Genomic DNA, 18,782 nt, shown 5'->3' with positions numbered 1-18,782 from the left:
TCATTTTGGCCCAAAAGAAATCATACCTGCACTTTGGAGGGACTTCTACCACCTGTAGTAACTTTAGTTCTCTCTGGGGACACAACTGGCCACCTGCTTTCAGACAATGGTCCTGTGACTCTTAAAGGCCTGGCTAAGCCAGACATACTATGCTGAAATACAGCCCAGCAGGATGGAGAGAGAAAGGAGGCTGAGGTTGGGGCTCCCATCTTCACATTCTTAGCAGAGTGGCCTTGATTAAGTCAGCCGACGTCTCCTTCCCTGTCACTCCTGCAGGATGGAACCCAAGTCCAAAGATGAATGCGGGAAACTCTTCCCTCAGCTCTCACATACAGGAGAAAGAACACAGGTTTGGTGATGAAGGCAGACTTGGTTTCCAATCCTGGCTGTGACACCTATAATCTGGGTGACTGAGCACAGGTAACTTGACCTCTCTGAACTGAGAAGACATCAAGGGAAGCACTTAGAAGAACAGTTCCCGAAGCCAGACAGCTGGGGTTTGAGGCTCAGATGTCTTAGCTGTGTGGCCCTGGGCAATTAATTTTACCTCTTTGCCTCAGTTTCCCCATCTGTCAAATGTGTATATTACCACTAACTCAAAGTAATACATGTGCCAGCACATGGTGATGCTCAATAAACATTATTATTGTTATTATTTCCTCAACTGTCAAATGAAGGGGAGTAATAACAACACAACCTTTCTTCCAGAGTGAGTGTGAGGAGCAAAGGAGCAGATGGTTAAGGAACTCTGCCTATTACGTATTAACTATTCAAAAGCTGTCAATGCTGTCAGTAATAAAAATACTGATGGTGTTTGCTACTGACAGAGCACAGCAGAAGGGGTACAAGCCCTGGCTCTGAGAAAGACTGACTGCTTTTCCACTTACTAACTTGTGACATTGGGCACAGAGAACACCATTCCCCTAGGACTTGGTTTCTTCATCCGTAAAAAAGGAGTAACTGTATACCTACCTCAAAAGATTGTTAGGGATCTATCACAGTGAATACAAATAGCACCTGGAATAGCAGTTTAGGCTATAGTAAGTGCTCGTATTCATCTATTCCATAAACCCTGATGGCATTTTTACATTCTTACTACACACGAGGCCCTGTTCTTTTTTTTTCTTTAAGATTTTATTTATTCATTCATGAGAGATACAGAGAGAGAGAGAAGCAGAGACCCAGGCAGAGGGAGGAGCAGGCCCCATGCAGGGAGCCCGATGTGGGATTCGATCCGGGGACCCCAGGATCACGGCCTGGGCCAAAGGCAGGCGCTAAACCACTGAGCCACCCAGGGATCCCCACGAGGCCCTGTTCTGAGGCTAGGGATACAACAACGAATGAAACTGACAGAGCAACTCGCATCCATGTTCTAGTGAAAGAGAGAAACAAATTAAGTATAAAAAATGAAATGTGAGTGCTATGAAGAAAATAAAGTGCGACAGTGAGGTAAGGAAGAACCCTGTTACTGTCATACTAAAAGCATGCTTGCATTTGCCTAGACATCTGACTCAGATGGCATCTGCTCCCCTTCAATAATAATGATACCTGACATTTGCAGAGCTTGTTCCCTGTGCCAGGCCCTGAGCTGATAATGCACTCTCTGGGCGTTAGCTCTGTGAATCCCAAGACATAGTGACACTCTTACCTGGCTTTACAGATAAGAAAAGGGAGGCTCAGACAGATCACGTAACCTGCCCGAGGCCACATGACAAGTTCCTAGCAGATCTGGGATGTGAGCCCAAGGCAGTTGACCCCTGCATTCCAGATCTCCCTTGTTGGTGCTAGACAAATCAAAGCAGCTATTCTTACTAGTGGAAGTGGTAAAAACAGCATGGCTCCTGCATTAAGGCCTGCTTAGATATATAGTTCATTACTATTCCTCCAGCTCCCCTAGAAGTCCAAGTGCAATGGGGTGAAAGGAGAGAGCGGGTCCTTAGAGGACTGCAATGGAAAAGTGATCTGACCTATAGCAGTGGGTTGCCACATTCCATACATAGGTGCAGGACACAAAGTGAGGAGGACAGAGAGGTAGGCAGAAGAGCCTGTCCTTTGGGGTGCAGCTTTTGCATAGTTATTGGTGGCACTTTCTCCTCCGTCCATGCTCCACTCTGGAATCCTGACTGCACTTGTTTACATGTTTCAGCCCCATGTATGTGCCGGGAGGGAGTCCCCGTTTCACACACATGGATCCTGAAATAGTAGGAGGCGTGCCTGAAAAGCTGCAGGCTAGATGGGAAGCCACGACACCGGGGAGGAGGTAGGCCCCCTAATAGTGCAGGGAGGCCTCCTGAGGGCCTGGAAGGCAGGAAGAAACAAGGAACTGGAACTCAGCCAGCAGAACTAGTGGCCCTGACCTAGCAGCGATGGCAAGCAGGCGGTGGGAAGGAGAGGGCGGGAAAAGCAGCTGTGGTGACTCAAATGCAGTTTGCGGATGCCCCAGCCCAAATGAGGTCCTCAGGCATTCTTCTCGGACTTTTTTCTCCTTTTCAGGATTGCTGAAGGCTTGCATGTGTGCAGGTTTATAAGAAAAGGGTGTTTCCTGGAATATATACATCAGACACACTACTTGGGTCCAAGGTCCACGAGGCACTAAAGCAGTCAGATAAGAAGGCCACAGAGCTAGGAGACGGATTCCAGGTCGGCAGCCCGATGAGCAACATGACACAGAACATGAGCTCTGGAAGTAGACAGATTCAGTCTGAATCATGACTCCTCTGCTTACTGATCTGTGACCTTGAACAAAAACTTTCTGATGCCCCAGTTTCCTTATCTGTATTATACTCATCTCAAAAGGGTATTTCTCTGCAGCAGCAAAAACAGTGAGATTACCATGAAGAGATGTACACAAGGCATGGTTAAGCAAAGAAAAAAAAAAAGCAGATATTCAATCCTTTTTATGTAAACTTAGGATTGTATATGCATCTTTTATAATTCGGAAAGATATACACCAAACTCATGTTACTTCATGGAAGAATATTTGGGGAACAGTAAAAGAACTTTTTATTTTTCTGTTGGGTTTGAGTTTTTGCAATAAATGTGTACTATTTCTACAATTATGAGATGAAAGTTATACGTCTAGAAGTCGAGTACCCAGAATATATAAAGAACTCTTACAACTCAACAAAAGGACAAACAACTCAATTAAAAAATGGGTAAAGAACTTGAAAAGATATTGTTCTAAAGATATACAAATGCCAAACAAACACATGAAAAGATGCTCAGCATCAGCAGTCATGAGGGAAATATAAATCAAAACTATAATGAAATACCACTTCATACTCGCTAGGATGGGTAGTAATAACAACAATAAACTAAAACAACTGTTGGAAAAAAAAAAAAAACCAACTGTTGGCAAGGAGATGGAGTAATTGGAACTCTTATACTCTATTGGTAGGAATGTACAATGTGCAGCCCCCATAGAAAAGTTTGGCAGATCCTCAAAAAGTTAAACAGAGCTGTCATATGACCCAGCAACTCCACTCTTGTATATATACCCAAGAGAACTAAAAATATATTTACACAAAAGTCTGTGCAATGACGTTTATTTTTTATTTTTTTATTTTTTACAAAGACGTTTATAGCAGCAGCATTATTCCTCCCAGCCAAAAAGTGGAAACAATTAAAATGTTCATCAACTTAGGAATGGATAAATAAAATGTGGTATATGCCCCTACAATGGAGTATTATTTAGCAACAAAAAGAATGAAGTACTTCTACATGCTAGAACATGGAGGAACCAAGAAAACACTATGCTAAGTGAAAAAAGCCAGTCACAAAAGACCACATAATGTGTGATTCCATTTATATGAAATGCTCAGAACAGGGAAACTAGAGAGAGAAAGCAGATTAGTGGCTGCCTACAGCAATCTCAAGGTGGGGGGAGGTGAGCGGGGCGATTAGAGGATATAGCTGGGAGTGACTGCTAGCAGGTACAGAGTTTCTTTTTGGGGTGATGAAAAGTGTCCTAAAATTGATTGTGGTGATGTGGCACAACTCTCTGAATATACCAAAAACCACTGATTTGTACAGTTTAAGTAGGTGAATTACATCTCACTAAAACTGTTAAGAAAGGTCATACGCCTCTCTGGTTCTAGTCATTGAATACTGCTCGTGTCCTGGATGGAAAGTGGAAGGACTGATAGCACACCTGTTTCCTCGCCTGGGGAATGGCAATGCTGATACTGCTCCCTGCAACAGTCAACAATCAGCACACAGGAAAGGTCACAGAGATGCTCTGAAACAACAGCTACCTTAACAGCGACCACTTAAAAAACTAACATTCACTCTCACTGCCTGCCTTTCTTTCCTCTCTTCACAGGTGTCAGGACTGAGTCATGCTCCAAAGGCTCTCCCCTCCACCCCTGCTCTCATTCCTCTTGATCTGTCTCAGGAGCTTCTCCCAATAAATCTTCCCCAAAGTACATATGGCTATTATCCCATTCTACAGATGAGGACGCTGAGACTCAGAGAATTGAAATACCTAGTGTAAGGTCACGTAACTCCCTTTATTGGTTTTGTTTTCATGGCTTTTCTTACTGTAACCTTGGCTCCCCCCAAGCTTTCAGTGCTGCCTTGCTCTGGCTGCATCTTAGCTCCCCACCCCCAGTTGACTCAGCCTGGGGACCATCCTACCTTGACTTACCCAGCTTGTTCTCCCTGGAAAAAACCTGGTCATCGTTCGTGAGAAGCCATACATCAGCACATGGTGGGGAAAAGCACTTGGGAAAGGGAATCCAGGCTGGGAGAACTCTAACTCTGGGCTTTTTACTAGAATCTGGTAAAACATGTGGGTCAGATCCTCCTCCAAGCTGTCACTTCAGAACAAAGTCTGAGGGAAGGAGCCTGGCCTGGGCATAAGGCCTGTCATCCTCGAGATGCCCAGAGGAAAAGTGGGAGCTGACAATGGCAACTCTCTGGCTGTTGGGAGGCCTTGCCAAGCAGCTCAGTGGGCTGAGGGTGTTAAGAAGAGCCGAGGCCCCTCTGCTCACCAGAAACACAAAGCAAATCTCACACCAACAGCCAGGACTGGTCCTCAGATTTTCTGATTTGGGATATACCTTGTAGGAGGTCTTATTCACCATAATTCACATTCAAGGAACAAACTGAATGCTCATTAACAATCAAACTACAGTGTTCCTGAGCAACTGAAATTCCAAGATAATTATAACCTCGTGACTCAACTCCTCCCATCCCTAAAAATGGAGGAAAAGATAGAAAAAGATGGGGGAGGGAGTTAGTGAGAAAGGGGGAGAGTTAAGGATCAAAGGAGCAATCACTAAACAGAAGTAAAATATCATTGGTTTTACTTCCAAATAATCAGAAAAAGAATGTTTCCAAAATTTCTTTACAAGGAGAAGTAGAGAAAAAAAAAAAAAAAAAAAAAAAAAAACAAGGAGAAGTAGATAATGCCAAATGCTATAAGATAAAGGAATTAGGGACACCTGGGTGGCTCAGCGGTTGAGCGTCTGCCTTTGACTCAGGGTGTGATCCCAGAGTCCCAGGATCGAGTCCCACATATCAGGCTTCTTGTGTGGAGCCTGCTTCTCCCTCTGCCTATGTCTCTGCCTCTCTCTCTCTCTCTCTCTCTCTCTCTCTGTGTCTCTCATAAATAAACAAATAAAATCTTAAAAAAAAAAAAAAAGACAAAGGAATTAAAATTACACATGCAATCTGCTCAGGAATGGCCCTTCAGCCTGGGTGACTTTCTCAGAGGGGTACTGCAGGACAAGTCTCTTCTCACCCAATCCTCCTCTTTCTTCACTGGTGGCAAACCTGCCTTCTATCTCTTTCACGGGCATTTCCTCCCATAAACCTTTAGCACATCTGATTCTGTCCTGGCATGTGCTTCTCATTGGACCCACGCTGACATACCCAGAGAGATATATCAGGGATTTGAACCCCAAAACCCTTGTGCTTTCCTTTATACCTAGAGATTAAGTTGTGGATAAATCAGGTAGCTAGAACCAGTGATCATTCTCAGAACTTCTCTCCCTGGACTTAACAGCCGTGTTCGGAATGGCCAACAACTTTCTCCTCTTTAAAATGCTTTGCTCCATTTCCCAGTCCCATGCCCTCCTGGTTCTCTGGCCACTTAGTCTCCTTTGCTGGCTCCTCCTCACTTGCTGACTCATAAATCCTGAAGTGGAACATCAAGGCCATTAGCCACCAAAACCCTTCTCTTCATGATCTACATTACTCTCTAAAATAATCTCCTCTAATTTCACAGCCTCCTCTACAGGTTCCCGCCTCCCAGAGGCCCACACCTGTCCTCTAACTCTAAACTTATAAATCAAACAGCCTACTTGCCCTTTCCACTTAGATACCTCACAGTATCTCAAAATAACTACGTATAAAACCAGTTCTTCCCTTACCCCCAACTTGCCCTCCTAAGCCTGCCCTGTCAGTGAGTACCAATTTAACCCTTCCAGGTGCTCAGAACAAAAACCCTGGAGGCATCTTTGAGTCCTCTTTTTCTAAATTCACAATCTACCAGCAAATCCTGGCAGCTTTTTTAAAAAAAAACACATCCAGAAGCAACCTTCTGACCAACTCCACCATTACTAAGCTAGTCCAGGCCATTATCACCCCTAGGTCACTGCAATAGCTCCTAACTGGACCCTGCTTTCACCCTTGCCTCCTACAATGGAATTCTCAAAATAGCAACCAGTATGATCAAAGACTAACTCAGATCACGTCACTCCCCAGCTCAAAACCCTCTCATGACTTCCATTTCATTCCCAGCAAAAGCTAAAATCCTCATAATGGTCTATAAAAACTCTGAAAGTGAACTTTATGTGTCAACTTAACTAGGCCACAGGGTGCCCAGATATTTGGTCAAACATTATTCTGGAAGTTTCTATGAGGGTGTTTTGGGATGAATGTAACATTTAAATCAATAGACTGAGTAAAGGAGTCTGGATCTGAGGAGCTCTGGAGGGGTCATTTGGGTGAGCTACAGATGGCTGTCTTGCCCTGAAATGTCCACATGCTAAGAAGCTCAGCAATACACGGCACACTGCTGCAAACAAGCACGAAACCATCAAGCAGCAAGAGCTGCACTAAAGCTTCCCTGTTCCCTTGTTTCCTAGGTACATTCTCCCTGCCCTACCACTTCCTACTCCAGGTAGAACCGGAAGCAAACCTTGAAGATCCTTATGACACCGTTAATGAAAGAGAAAAACTTTCAACAACCAACATTTTCAACTGGGAACTAGTTAATATTGTGTGTAAAATGCAGCTGCTAGGTGTCCTTTAAGAAGAGAGTGGAAGAATTCTCATCAGAGAGTAATGACACATTGTTAAGTTAAAAAACAAGTGCAGAACAGTATGTGTAATTTAATCCCTTATCATTACGAGAAAAATGGAGGAGACAGAAACACATGTTTGAATCTGCATAGAAAAAAGTCTGGAAAATCAAGGTGCTCAGAGTGGTTCCCCATGGAGAACAGGATGGAGGTATTTTAATTTTTTCTTTAATTCTACTTAAAATAAAATCAATGCGGACATTGATGAAAAATAACAAAAAAGGAGAACAATCAAGACAGAATGCAACCTCAGCAGGGAGTGAGTCAATCACACGTACTTTTATTTCTTCAGTGAATTCATGATTCCTTACAGGTTTTTTTAAAGGCAGATATGAGGTCCGTGCTCTCCAACAAGTAGCTTATTCTACTATCTGTGGTTTTCTCACAGCAATTTGGTAAGACAATGAGCAAGGGAGGGTGTGTTTGTGTGTGTGTTTCGGGACACGAACAGGGTCGGGGTGGAAATCTGGCCTGGTGAAAAGGATCTCCTGCTCAAAACTTTTCAGGGTCCCTGATCACTTTACTTAGTGAAGTAAAAGAGTGAAGACCTTTGTTCTAATGTGGCTTCTGCCACTTAGCTTTATGACGACCAGCGTTCATTTCCATGAGTTTCAGGTGCCTCACCAAACAGGCATTAGAATCGTCTCCTGACCTCATCAGAGTGTTGTGAGAATTTGGGGAAAAACTATAAGGCATTCAGCACAGCACCCTCAGGCACCACACCTGCAGAGCAGGTGGTTAATAAACAGTACCACAATGTGATTACATAAACAGGTAAGAAAAGCAGAAGGAATTATTTCACTGGATCTGACACATTAACAGGAATGTTCAAAGACTCTATCCAGTAGGCTGACTTCTCTAAATGAAAGAACACTGGCCAGAGGAGAAAACAAGAGCTGTACACACTGCCTGTGAGTACAGACAGAACCCAGCCTCTGAGGCTCAGTGGTACCTGTCCTGAGGCCAGTCACGAGGAGAACCTGTGCATAGCTACACGGGACTGTATTCCCGGAGGCTGGGAAAGACTGGGAAAGGCTCCCAGTCAGGCCCGTTGTGGATTTAGGATTTATCTTCCCCCTACTTAAAGATCTAGTAAGAGTCACATACTCAGTAGACTCATTTAAATAAGAATATAAGAATCAGAGGATTATAATGAGGATGAGGTACTAGCTGAGATCTGCTGCAACTGCAAATAAAACTTAGCTCTGGGCAGCCAGAATTAAGGCCAGAAACCTTGCAGACTGATCATTAGGCAGAGGAAGAATCAAGATCAATAAGGAAAGGCAAACTTTTCTAGAACTAAACTTGAAATTTTACTTTTTTTTTTTTTTTTAAGTTTTTATTTATTCACAAGACACACAGAGAGAGAGGCAGAGAAATAGGCAGAGGGAGAAGCAGGCTCCCCGCAGGGAGCCTGACATGGGACTTGATCCGGGGACTGTGGGATCACGCCCTGAGCCAAAGGCAGATGCTTAACCACTGAGCCACCCAGATGCCCCTAAACTTGACATTTTATAAACAGAAACTAATCCTAGGAATGTATGTTTCTGGTTCCCTCACACCTCCTAGCCTCCTAACAGAAGGTTTAGCATATTATTTTCCCCCTCACAGCTTTGCCAATTACCAGCTATCTGACCCGGAACTAGGCCCCACTTCTCGGGATCTCAGTGTCTTCATCCTTAGAAGGGAACAGTGTTCCTGCCTATTTATGAAAGAGAATGGAGAAACATTTGCTAGCATTCACTGGATATTGGCTAAGCATCAAAATCTTTGTGTACACTATCTCACTGAAACCTCCCAATAATCTCAGAAGGCAGATCCTGTAAATGTTTTACAGATGACCTCCCTGAGACTCAGAGAGGTGGGGACAGTTGCCATCAGCACACAGCTAAAAAGCAGGACAGGATGAACTCAACTGCATGCTTCTGTGGTACCAAGGCAGAAATTTAACCATAATACTTTCCCACTTTCCCCGTCTATGTCAAGCCCCTAACAGGTCCTGGGACATAGTCTGTACTCATATCAGTTCCCTTCCTCGTTCCTAAACTATAATTCCTTCCTTCTTCCTAAACTATAATTATGTATATCGAGAAAATTAAGTTTACTGAAATAATATCAGTACCTTATATAGTTTCTTTCCTCTAAGGAGATCATACAACTTAATCTATTTTCTCTACTAATCCCACCAAATCTCTATATATCATTATGTATTATTTCACTTATTTTACAAGTGAGGAACTAGAAGGCCTCAGGCTGCTAGGGCGACGTGCACAGTCAGTCATATGGGAGTTACTGCCAAAACCAAATAAAAACCTTGGTCCTCTATGTCTAAATCAACCTTTATCCTCTCGTATGACACAGCCTCCATAATGAAGAACAGATCATTCATTTTTTTATCTGGAAAACTACCAAATTTATAATTCAGTAAGGGGCCTCATGACCTTACCACCTTGTCAAAGGGAAGTAAGTATATAAAAAATGAGATTTGCAGGAGCAGACGGTTTTGGTCTGTCAACTTTCTCTTAGATTACTCCCATTAACTAACATAAAATAATGTAAAATAGAATGTAACAGATCCCCAAGTCTTTGGGAATTTAAATAAAACTCACTGATCCTTCAAACTTACATACAGTGTACATTCACTAACTCCTCTCAAGTTGCAGAGGAGCACATTATGTCAACTGGATCTTTGCAAGAAGAATAGGATACACAACCAGGCCACTCTTGGAAGAACCCAAGGCAGCAATGAGCCTTTAGCAGCATAAATCCATAGCATCCACAGACTTTTCAAGTTCCAGAAGGATCTGGCAGGCCACGGAGACCAATCTCTTCATCTGGTAATACAAGGAAGCTGAGGCTCGTGGAGGTTAGGTGGCTCTTCCAAGATTTCACAGACAAAAAGGCAAGTACTAAAAGCAAACCTGCTGACTGCTATCCATTCCACTTGCAAGTCTTAACATCTGATGTCCATGAATACACTTTCCACAGTCATTATGACCCATCTATAAAGCAGTGCAGCAGAACAAGTATGTAGTCTAGTAAGAAAAACTGAGAAGGATGACTGCCCATTACTGGCCATGTGATCTTGGGCAAGTCCCTTAATTTCTTTGAATTTCAAAGTTTTCATCTGTAAAGTGTGGGTAATAGTAAATTCCACAGATAAACTGCAGATGGTATAAAAAGGGGACTGGACACAGCCTGTGAGCTCCACGAAGACAAACATTAGGTTTGTATATCCCCAGCCCCTGACACAGAGCCTGACACATGGTATATTTGTAAAAAGTTGCTGAGCAAATTAATGAACTAACCAAGCAAACAAGTACTAGACTTGAACCTAAGTCTACTTGGTTCTTAAACACTAGGTTCTACTGCTCCCAATCCATATGATTTCAAAGCACAGCATTAATTCTGATTTACAGAATACAAAGAATGATGGAATAAGACAGGCGATTTCTAGCCATAAAGTGGGGAACAAAAGTTCAGTGGGGAAAGTTCCTGGACTTTCAGTGTTAGAAATTAATTCTTATTGCTAGCATGGTATATCATGAGGCTTTAGAATCAACTAAACCTGGCCTTAGGTCCCAGCTTTAGCATAAGCTGAGTGATCTGAGATATTATTTTACCTCTTTGAGTCTAAATTTCCATACCAGCAATAAACATACATCACAGGGATTATGTGAGAAGTGAGGTAAACATATATAAATACAGGATGGTGTTTAGTCTTTTTTAGGGAAAAACCTAAAGGCTTACTTGAGGCTTCATTCATTCATTTCACTTAGGTCTCTGCTCAAATGTCACTCCCTTTCAGGGCATGTGGGTAGCTCAGTCAGCTAAGCATATGACTCTTGATCTCAGCTCAGGTCATGATCTCAGGTTTGTGAAATCAAGCCCCATTCAGGCTTCATGCTCCACACTCAGCACGGAGTCTGCTTGAGATTCTCTCTCTCCCTCTCCCTTTGCCCCTCCCTCTACTCATGTGTGCTCTCTTTCTCTCCCTCTCTCTCAAATAAGTCTTTAAAAAAAACAGTCACTTCCTTTCTGAACCTTCCTATCTACAATAAACTCCCGCTAATTCCCTATCCCTTCACTCCACTTATTCTTTTCCATAGTCCTTATCATCACTTGACATCTCATCATGTATTTGTCTTTGTTCACTGTGCCTACTCAACTAGAAAGTAAGCCCAGGAGGACAGCAGCCTTTTGTTGTTTATTTTGTTTACTGTTGTATCAAGCCACCAGGAAAGTGTCTGGCATGTAGTTAGTACTTATTAAATATGTGTTGAATGACTAAATAAGTTAATTCAATGCTGATTTGGGACCTGCTGTGAGGCACATTGTGCAGGAAGAGGGACTTAAAGATAATAATGCTATGAGGTGACAGAAGGGGAAACTACTTCTATATGCTGTGGAATCTGCAAAGATTCCTTCTTCACCTGGACCATCACAGCTGACTCCTGACTATTCTCTGTGACTACTCTGTCCCTCCACATTCCATTTGTTAATTCACAGCCAGAGAGACCCCCAAAAAGTCAACATTGATCAGAACACTCCGTTTAAACCCCTCCAGTGGCTTTCCATTTCAATGAGGAAAGCCCACACTCCTAACTGCAGCCTGAAAAGCCTTTCCCACCGTTCTCTCTCCCGCCCTCCCTAAGTTTCAGACACTCTGGCTTTCTTGTTCTCAAACATGCCAAGGTCTTGTTATTAAAGACCTTGGAGTGTTTCTTTTCCTTTTTAATTAAAAAAAAAAAAAAAAAAAAAACATACATTTTTATTCACTCAAAACCCTAAGTTCTATTTACATAATTAACAATAGTCTGTTCTAATGCCTAAAAGTTTCAACAAGCAAGGACCAAAGTAAAAAGTAACTCTCTGAGGAGCATGAGTTGGAGATCACAAGTGTCAAGGTCTTTTCTGATTTGTGGCCTTTGTGTTGGCTGTTCACTCTGCCTGAAAAGCTCTTCCCCACCATTTAGCTCAGCAAAAATGTTACCTCCTTAAAGAGTCCCCCCAGGCTGAAGTTGTCCTTCCACCATCACCCTCATCAAGGCACTCTACTGTGTCCCACCATCTTTTCTTTCCTCGCAGTATTTCATTATGTGAATGACTTTATTATTTATGTGTCCTACCTTCTCAAACAGAATGTACACACACTCAGACAAGAACTTTGTCAGGTCTACTGCTGCATCTCCAGCCCCTAGTAGGCAATCAATAAATATTTCTGAATCAGTAAACTGGATCTCAAAAGATGTTGGAGTTTGCCAAGACGAGAGTACAGGTAAGGTATACTACCAGTCTAACAGTCTTGATGTATTTATGTCCTTCCAGGGACAAATGCCCCATTCCGTCAAAATATGTGAATTTTAACCAAACTTACTTGGGGATGGGTACCCGAATTAGTGTCCCTTCCACTTCTGGGTTTAGATTCATTCCACTTTCTCTTATAGCCTTGATAGCTGCAGCTGTACACTGAAAACCAGATCAAAAGGTAAACAGAATTAGTAAATAATTATTACCAGATGCAAGCCCTCTGTCGATAACTGGCAACCCATCTTGGCAGAACATGGAAACATTTAGTTCTGTTACCAGTAAGATCAGGAAGTTACATTGGTGTAGAGTGCTTTGATCAAGCTGAATAGCAAACTATGTCCACTCCTGGTACCAGTATATTGCGGGAGGGAAGAAAAGCAAAGAGAAGGAAAAAATAAAAAGAAAACAGCTCTGCTTCTTTGAAAAGATTTCAATGGTTTGAGGCAACACAGATCAAAACCACAATAAATCCTCAAGGGAGGGGGGCTGGTCTGTGCAAAGATTGGTGTAAAGACAGATGAAAGATTTTATACATTAAAAATTCCAGTTGACATTTTACACTCAAAATATACCAGTGCCGATTTGGAATGAGTAAATAAATTTAACTCATTCGCATCTATACTCACACCAACCTCACTCATGTTTTGGAATGAGCAATGAGTCTCTGCTGGGTATGTGCTCTAGGAAAGGCAGTATGGGCTCTGGAGTCAGTTATATCTCAGTCCACGTCCTAGCTCCCCTAACCATGTGACCCTGGGCAACAGTCGTGACCTCTCTGAGTCTCCATGTTATAATCTGAGACCACGCGGTACTGCGACCTCACAGAGGATTAAATGAGATAACATGAACAATGCAACCTGCTCTGTGCCCCACACACAGTGACACCCAGGCAAGGGGCCTTATCATATAAACTCCCTATATAAAGGTAAGAATATACAAATCCTCCAAACATGGCTAGGTTGATATCATCACTCAGCTGATGCGCTGCTGTCCAATCTGACATCCTTCAGGCTCTTCTCTGAGTAGTCTTGCTCTCTACTGAACTAGGTGGCACAATGGTACATTGGTTTCTCAACATGTGGGTCATCTCACCTCAAGCAACATTAGAACTACACCTGCTATGAAATCCCTTTTTTTTTTTTTTAAAGATTATTCATGAGAGACACACAGAGAGAGAGGCAGAGACATAGGCTGAGGGAGAAGCAGGCTCCCCATGGGGAGCCCAATATGGGACTCGATCCCAGGACCCCGGGATTCAGGCCCTGAGCTCAACCGCTGAGCCACCCAGGCATCCCTGCTATGAAATCCTAAAAGATAAAGTAGTGTGGAAGAAAGATACTTTCATTGGCATGACAATGTGGAATTCATAAAAAAAGGCCTCTGACATTTGCAAAGAATTTTAGGTGTGACCAAAGCCAATCTACTTCACTTGGATTCACAGGGCCAGTTCTTGGCCTTAAGCTCCTCCCTAGACTTTGCGGTTTAATGAATGGGGTTTACTGCATACCTATTCTACTTTTCTAGGTTTGATTTTGATTTTTGAGGGTGTGCCTACAAAGTTTATCCATTTCATCCTAACATGACTTTAATTCTACAGGGACATACAGTGTTACCATAAGATCAAAAAGATAAATTGGAAGTCCACATGCAGATGAATCATTCCTTTGAGAGACTGTACACAGAATATAACAGTGTGACTGACCACTGCTTAAAATAGTAAATTCTTAAAATGGTACCTCTAATGACAGACCATTGAAGCTGGAAGTAATCTCTGACATAACCAGGTACAGTCCCTTCCATATGTATATAGGGACCCTGCACACATATACCATCTTCCCTGACAGCCAAGAGCAATGGTGGGGAGGACCTCATCCACATACTTCCAGTTACTGGCAAAGTTAGGAGGAGACTCCTGGCACCTCAACTCTCCACCAAATGACATTATTTCGAATTTTCTTCCAGATCTGTTAGCTCACTGTATTCAGTAATTGAGGCATGGAGAATCTGATTTTTTTTTTTTTTTAAATAGCCAAAAATAGGGGAGCCTGGCTGGCTCAGTTGGTGGAGCATGTGACTCTTATCTTGGGGTTGTAAATCTGAGCCCCACATTGGGTGCAGAGATTAAAAATCTTAAAAATAAATGAATAAATAAAGTAGCCAAAAATAATTTGGAATTGGCCTGGTGTATAAAGGCAATGGTCAAGGTAAATAAAAGAGCTGGATAAAGAAAAAAATTTCTCCTCCATTTCTAAAGTTAGCAATAAAGGGAGAATCTCTACTTTGAAGAAGTAGCCTGATCTCAAGTCTCTGAGTCCCCCTCTTCTGAAGCTTCCCATGGAGAACTCACCTGTCACATCCCACTGCCACCAACTGCCTATGGTCATCTGGTCCACCCAGTCTTCCCATACAACCTTCTCCCCTAGACATGGGAACACCCACTGCTGTTTTGAAGCTGCCTCAATACGTACATCTTCCCAGTACAATTACAGTGCCAGGTACATGGTAATGCTCAGTAAAAGTATGTTGAATAAGTAGATTAATGAACTGGCTCAGATCTGTTAGAAAAACCCAACTCCTCATTTTTACTTCATGTATATCCCCCCTCCAAAGTTTATTTTATACTTTTTCTGTGTCCTTTCATATGTGAAAGAAAAATTGTGAATCAGAGGTTTCATTTGCCAAGAAACCCATTAAAAGAGGAAATCTAAGTATGTACATTTTTGTTTGATACAGTAGGATATAGAAATTCAGGGAATCAGTTATTTGCCAACATGGCTTCTCAACTACTCATGGTGCAAAAAGGCACATATTTCTACTGCACTTCCATCCCAGCCTGTACCCCCTTACTGATGGGATGCTGACCAGGACCCAGGGCAAATGAGCTGTTCTTAAACAGTAGCACTGACCAACTAGTTGTAGCTGCTTGGAGTACTGTGTGGAGAAAGTTCACAGGCTCCATCTAGGGTCGGGTCAGGCAATAAAGAGTACTGTGATCCATTAACAATGTCTGCTATTGGTATTCTTAAGCTAATCTACATTAAAGGATGAAAGATGATAAAACTTCCATAGATAGGTGAACAAGAACTTTGACAATCTGGGTTCAAGTCAACTTTGCTAGGGCTATTTTAATTACTGGCCTTCCATTTTCTATATCCCAATGAGTCCCTCATGTGAAAAATCATGTGTAAAGGCAGGAACCCTGGTTGTTTTTAAAATTTTTTATTTAAATTCAATTAGACAACAGTACATCATTAGTTTCAGATACAGTGTTCAACCATTTATCAGTTGCGTATTAATCCTGGCTGTCTTAATCATCAATGAATTCCCAACCCCTCAAATAGAACTAAATAACTCATAGAAAATAAGTTACTGCTGAGTTAATGTAGGAATAGTGAAAGGAACACAGGCTTTAGTGTCAAACAGACCCGTGTTCAAATCTTGACTATCCTGGGATCCCTGGGTGGCGCAGCGGTTTGGCGCCTGCCTTTGGCTCAGGGCGCGATCCTGGAGACCCGGGATCGAATCCCACATCGGGCTCCGGGTGCATGGAGCCTGCTTCTCCCTCTGCCTGTGTCTCTGCCTCTCTCTCTCTCTCACTGTGTGCCTATCATAAATTTAAAAAAAAAAAAAAAAATTCAAATCTTGACTATCCTAACAGTGTGAACATGGGAAAGATATTTAACTTCTCCAAGCCTCATCTATAAAATGGAATAAATAATGCTTCATCTTAGAGAGGACCTATGTCGATCACTGAACAAAAATACGAGAAAGTAATGCCTGGCAACACAGTAGACACTCAATACACATTAGCTTTCTTCCTTCTACAAGAGCAATAGAGGAGCCTGTTCAATTTTTTTTTTTTTTTTCTCATTTGCCTTGTTCAAATCAAGCTGTGGTTTTTACTCCCTTCTTTCCTTTCCCATCATTAACTCTAGCTGCAGGCAAGTTTATGGAAGGCAGCAACTGTGTGTATCATTTATCAAGCAGGACACATGTTAAACAAATGCAATGCAGTTTTCTGTCTTCAATGCATTTGAAAAGATTATGCATGTAAATCTGCATCGTGTCACTATGGCATGACACAGAAATGCTCAGGTTTGGAAAGAAAGCCAATTGCATGTGAAACAGAAAGGAATTACATAAACACAGAGGGGATTAGCTCAGCATTTTGAAGCTAGGAACCTGGTTATTCAATGGACAGTTTCTAAACTGGAGGAAGGAAATATTTAGTTAGAGCTATTTGTTTAATATATACACCAGATGAGATAAAGGAATTCAAAAGACAATGTAACTCATACTTCCTCACTCTGTCCTTGTAAAGAACCTCTCTACTGAGATGATTATGAAGGTTTTTGGTTTTTTTTTTTCCTTCAAAATTCACAGGATTTCAACTTAAGAGAAATGGCAAAGATGCTTTGGTTGAAAAATGAAGATATACTCCAACTTCCTAAGAAAAAATTAAGCTGTTAATACTTCCTCCTGCCTCATAAGATGCTCTGGTGGCCAATCAGATGCTTCTTCTGTGAATGCCATTTGCTATTTAATAACAGAAGTGGCTGGCTCTGAAAAGCAATCTGCCTGATGAGGTCTTCAAGCTGTGTAATTAGGAGGCTATTCCCTAAATTGGCCCTTGGTGCCTATGGGATCAGATGAACAAGGCAGAAGGCCTCAGCCATTCAGAAGGAGCCAGGAAGGGAAAGAGTTGACGATTCTCTTTTTGTCCATTTCTCTGCTTCTCAGTTACACCAGGAAAGAATGCCCTCCTTCCATCAGTCTAATGACAAGTATTCATCCACTTGAGGAAAATTGACTGAGTGCTTCCATGTGCCAGGCACTGTGATAGGTGCCAGACACAGTGAACAAGTTAGATAAGATTTCTACATTCCAAGCTCACAATCTAGTGGAAGTGAGACGGAAGATAAAGATGTAAACAAATGCCTCACTGTTAATGATGAGTGTGATGAAGAAAATGAACTGGGCTATATAACAGAGGTTAGCATGGACAAATAATTTAGATTGAGATTAGGGAAGGCTTCCCTGAGAAAGTGACATTTAAGCTGTGATCCAAAATACTAGTAGCAATTAGCCACACAAGAGTGTTCCATGCAAAGGAAACGGCATGTGCGAAGGCCCTGAGGACACAAATGGTGTGTTGTCTGAGGAACTGAAAGGCCAGTGGGCCAAGAGCAGTGTACAGGGACGACAGTGGCATAAAACTACAGAGAGGAGAGACAGGCAAGGGTCATATCATAATGCAAAGCCTTCTAGGCCACAATAATTTTTTTCTTAGAGATTACATGAAGCCACTGATAAATTTAAAACATGGGAATGACATAATCTAATATGTATTTATGAAAGTTCACTCTGGTATGGAAAATGGAATGGGGGAGTGGTAACAGCCCCCCCCCCCCCCCCCCCCCCCCGCAAAGTATGCCTGCAACATTAGCTACAGTAGCCCTCTGAAACAGTTTGCTCAGAGGCAGGGCAAGATGGCGGAAGAGTAGGGTCCTCAAGTCACCTGTCCCCACCAACTTACCTAGAGAACTTGAAACAGTTTGTTCTTATCAACGGCTTTCCCTTACTCATACCTCTAACCCTGTCTGTCTAATCCAACAGGTTTCACTCTGGTCTCTGGGAAAGAACTACTGAAAGAGACCATTGGAACAGAAAGGTACTTCAGATTCCTTCACCGCATATTAACAGATTAGAAAATGGAGATCAGGGATCCCTGGGTGGCTCAGCGGTTTAGTGCCGACTTCAGCCCAGGGCATGACCCTGGGATCCCGGGATCGAGTCCCACATTGGGCTCCCTGCATGGAGCCTGCTTCTCCCTCTGCCTATGTCTCTGCCTCTCTCTCTCTGCGTCTCTCTCATGAATAAACAAATAAAATCTTTAAAAAAAAAAAAAAAAGCAGGGCCGGGTGGGAGCCTGGGTGGCTCAGTCAGTTAAGCATCTGCCTTCAGCTCAGGTCATGATCCTGGAGTCCTAGGGTTGAGCCCTGCATCAGACTTCCCTGTTCAGCAGGGAGTCTACTTCTCCCTCTCTCTTTGCCCCCCCACCCCCCCGTTCTCTCTCTCAAATAAATAAATAAAATACTTTAAAAGAAAATGGAGGTCAAACAGCCACCTGAAGGGAGATGGGACCAGGTTCCAGATTCCCCAGGA

General features: G+C 42.6%; 1 protein-coding gene across 5 annotated transcripts in view; it reads right to left on the bottom strand.

The window, feature by feature from the left end:
* MRRF (mitochondrial ribosome recycling factor) overlaps positions 1 to 18,782 on the bottom strand; it is a 57,658-nt gene that overhangs the window by 19,159 nt on the left and 19,717 nt on the right. For all 5 annotated transcript variants that reach the window (XR_013353722.1, XR_013353724.1, XR_013353723.1 and 2 more), the window contains one exon: positions 12,685 to 12,776. Coding sequence is in view for 2 of the 5 variants with exons in the window: in XM_077850591.1 (XP_077706717.1) it covers positions 12,685 to 12,776 (92 nt within the window). In the remaining 3 variants the exon portion in view is untranslated. The remainder of the gene's footprint in view (positions 1 to 12,684; positions 12,777 to 18,782) is intronic.

Source organism: Canis aureus, chromosome 16 (genome assembly GCF_053574225.1).
Source record: "Canis aureus isolate CA01 chromosome 16, VMU_Caureus_v.1.0, whole genome shotgun sequence".
In the NCBI taxonomy this organism is placed as follows: domain Eukaryota; kingdom Metazoa; phylum Chordata; class Mammalia; order Carnivora; family Canidae; genus Canis; species Canis aureus.
This window is presented reverse-complemented; position numbering and strand designations above follow the sequence as displayed.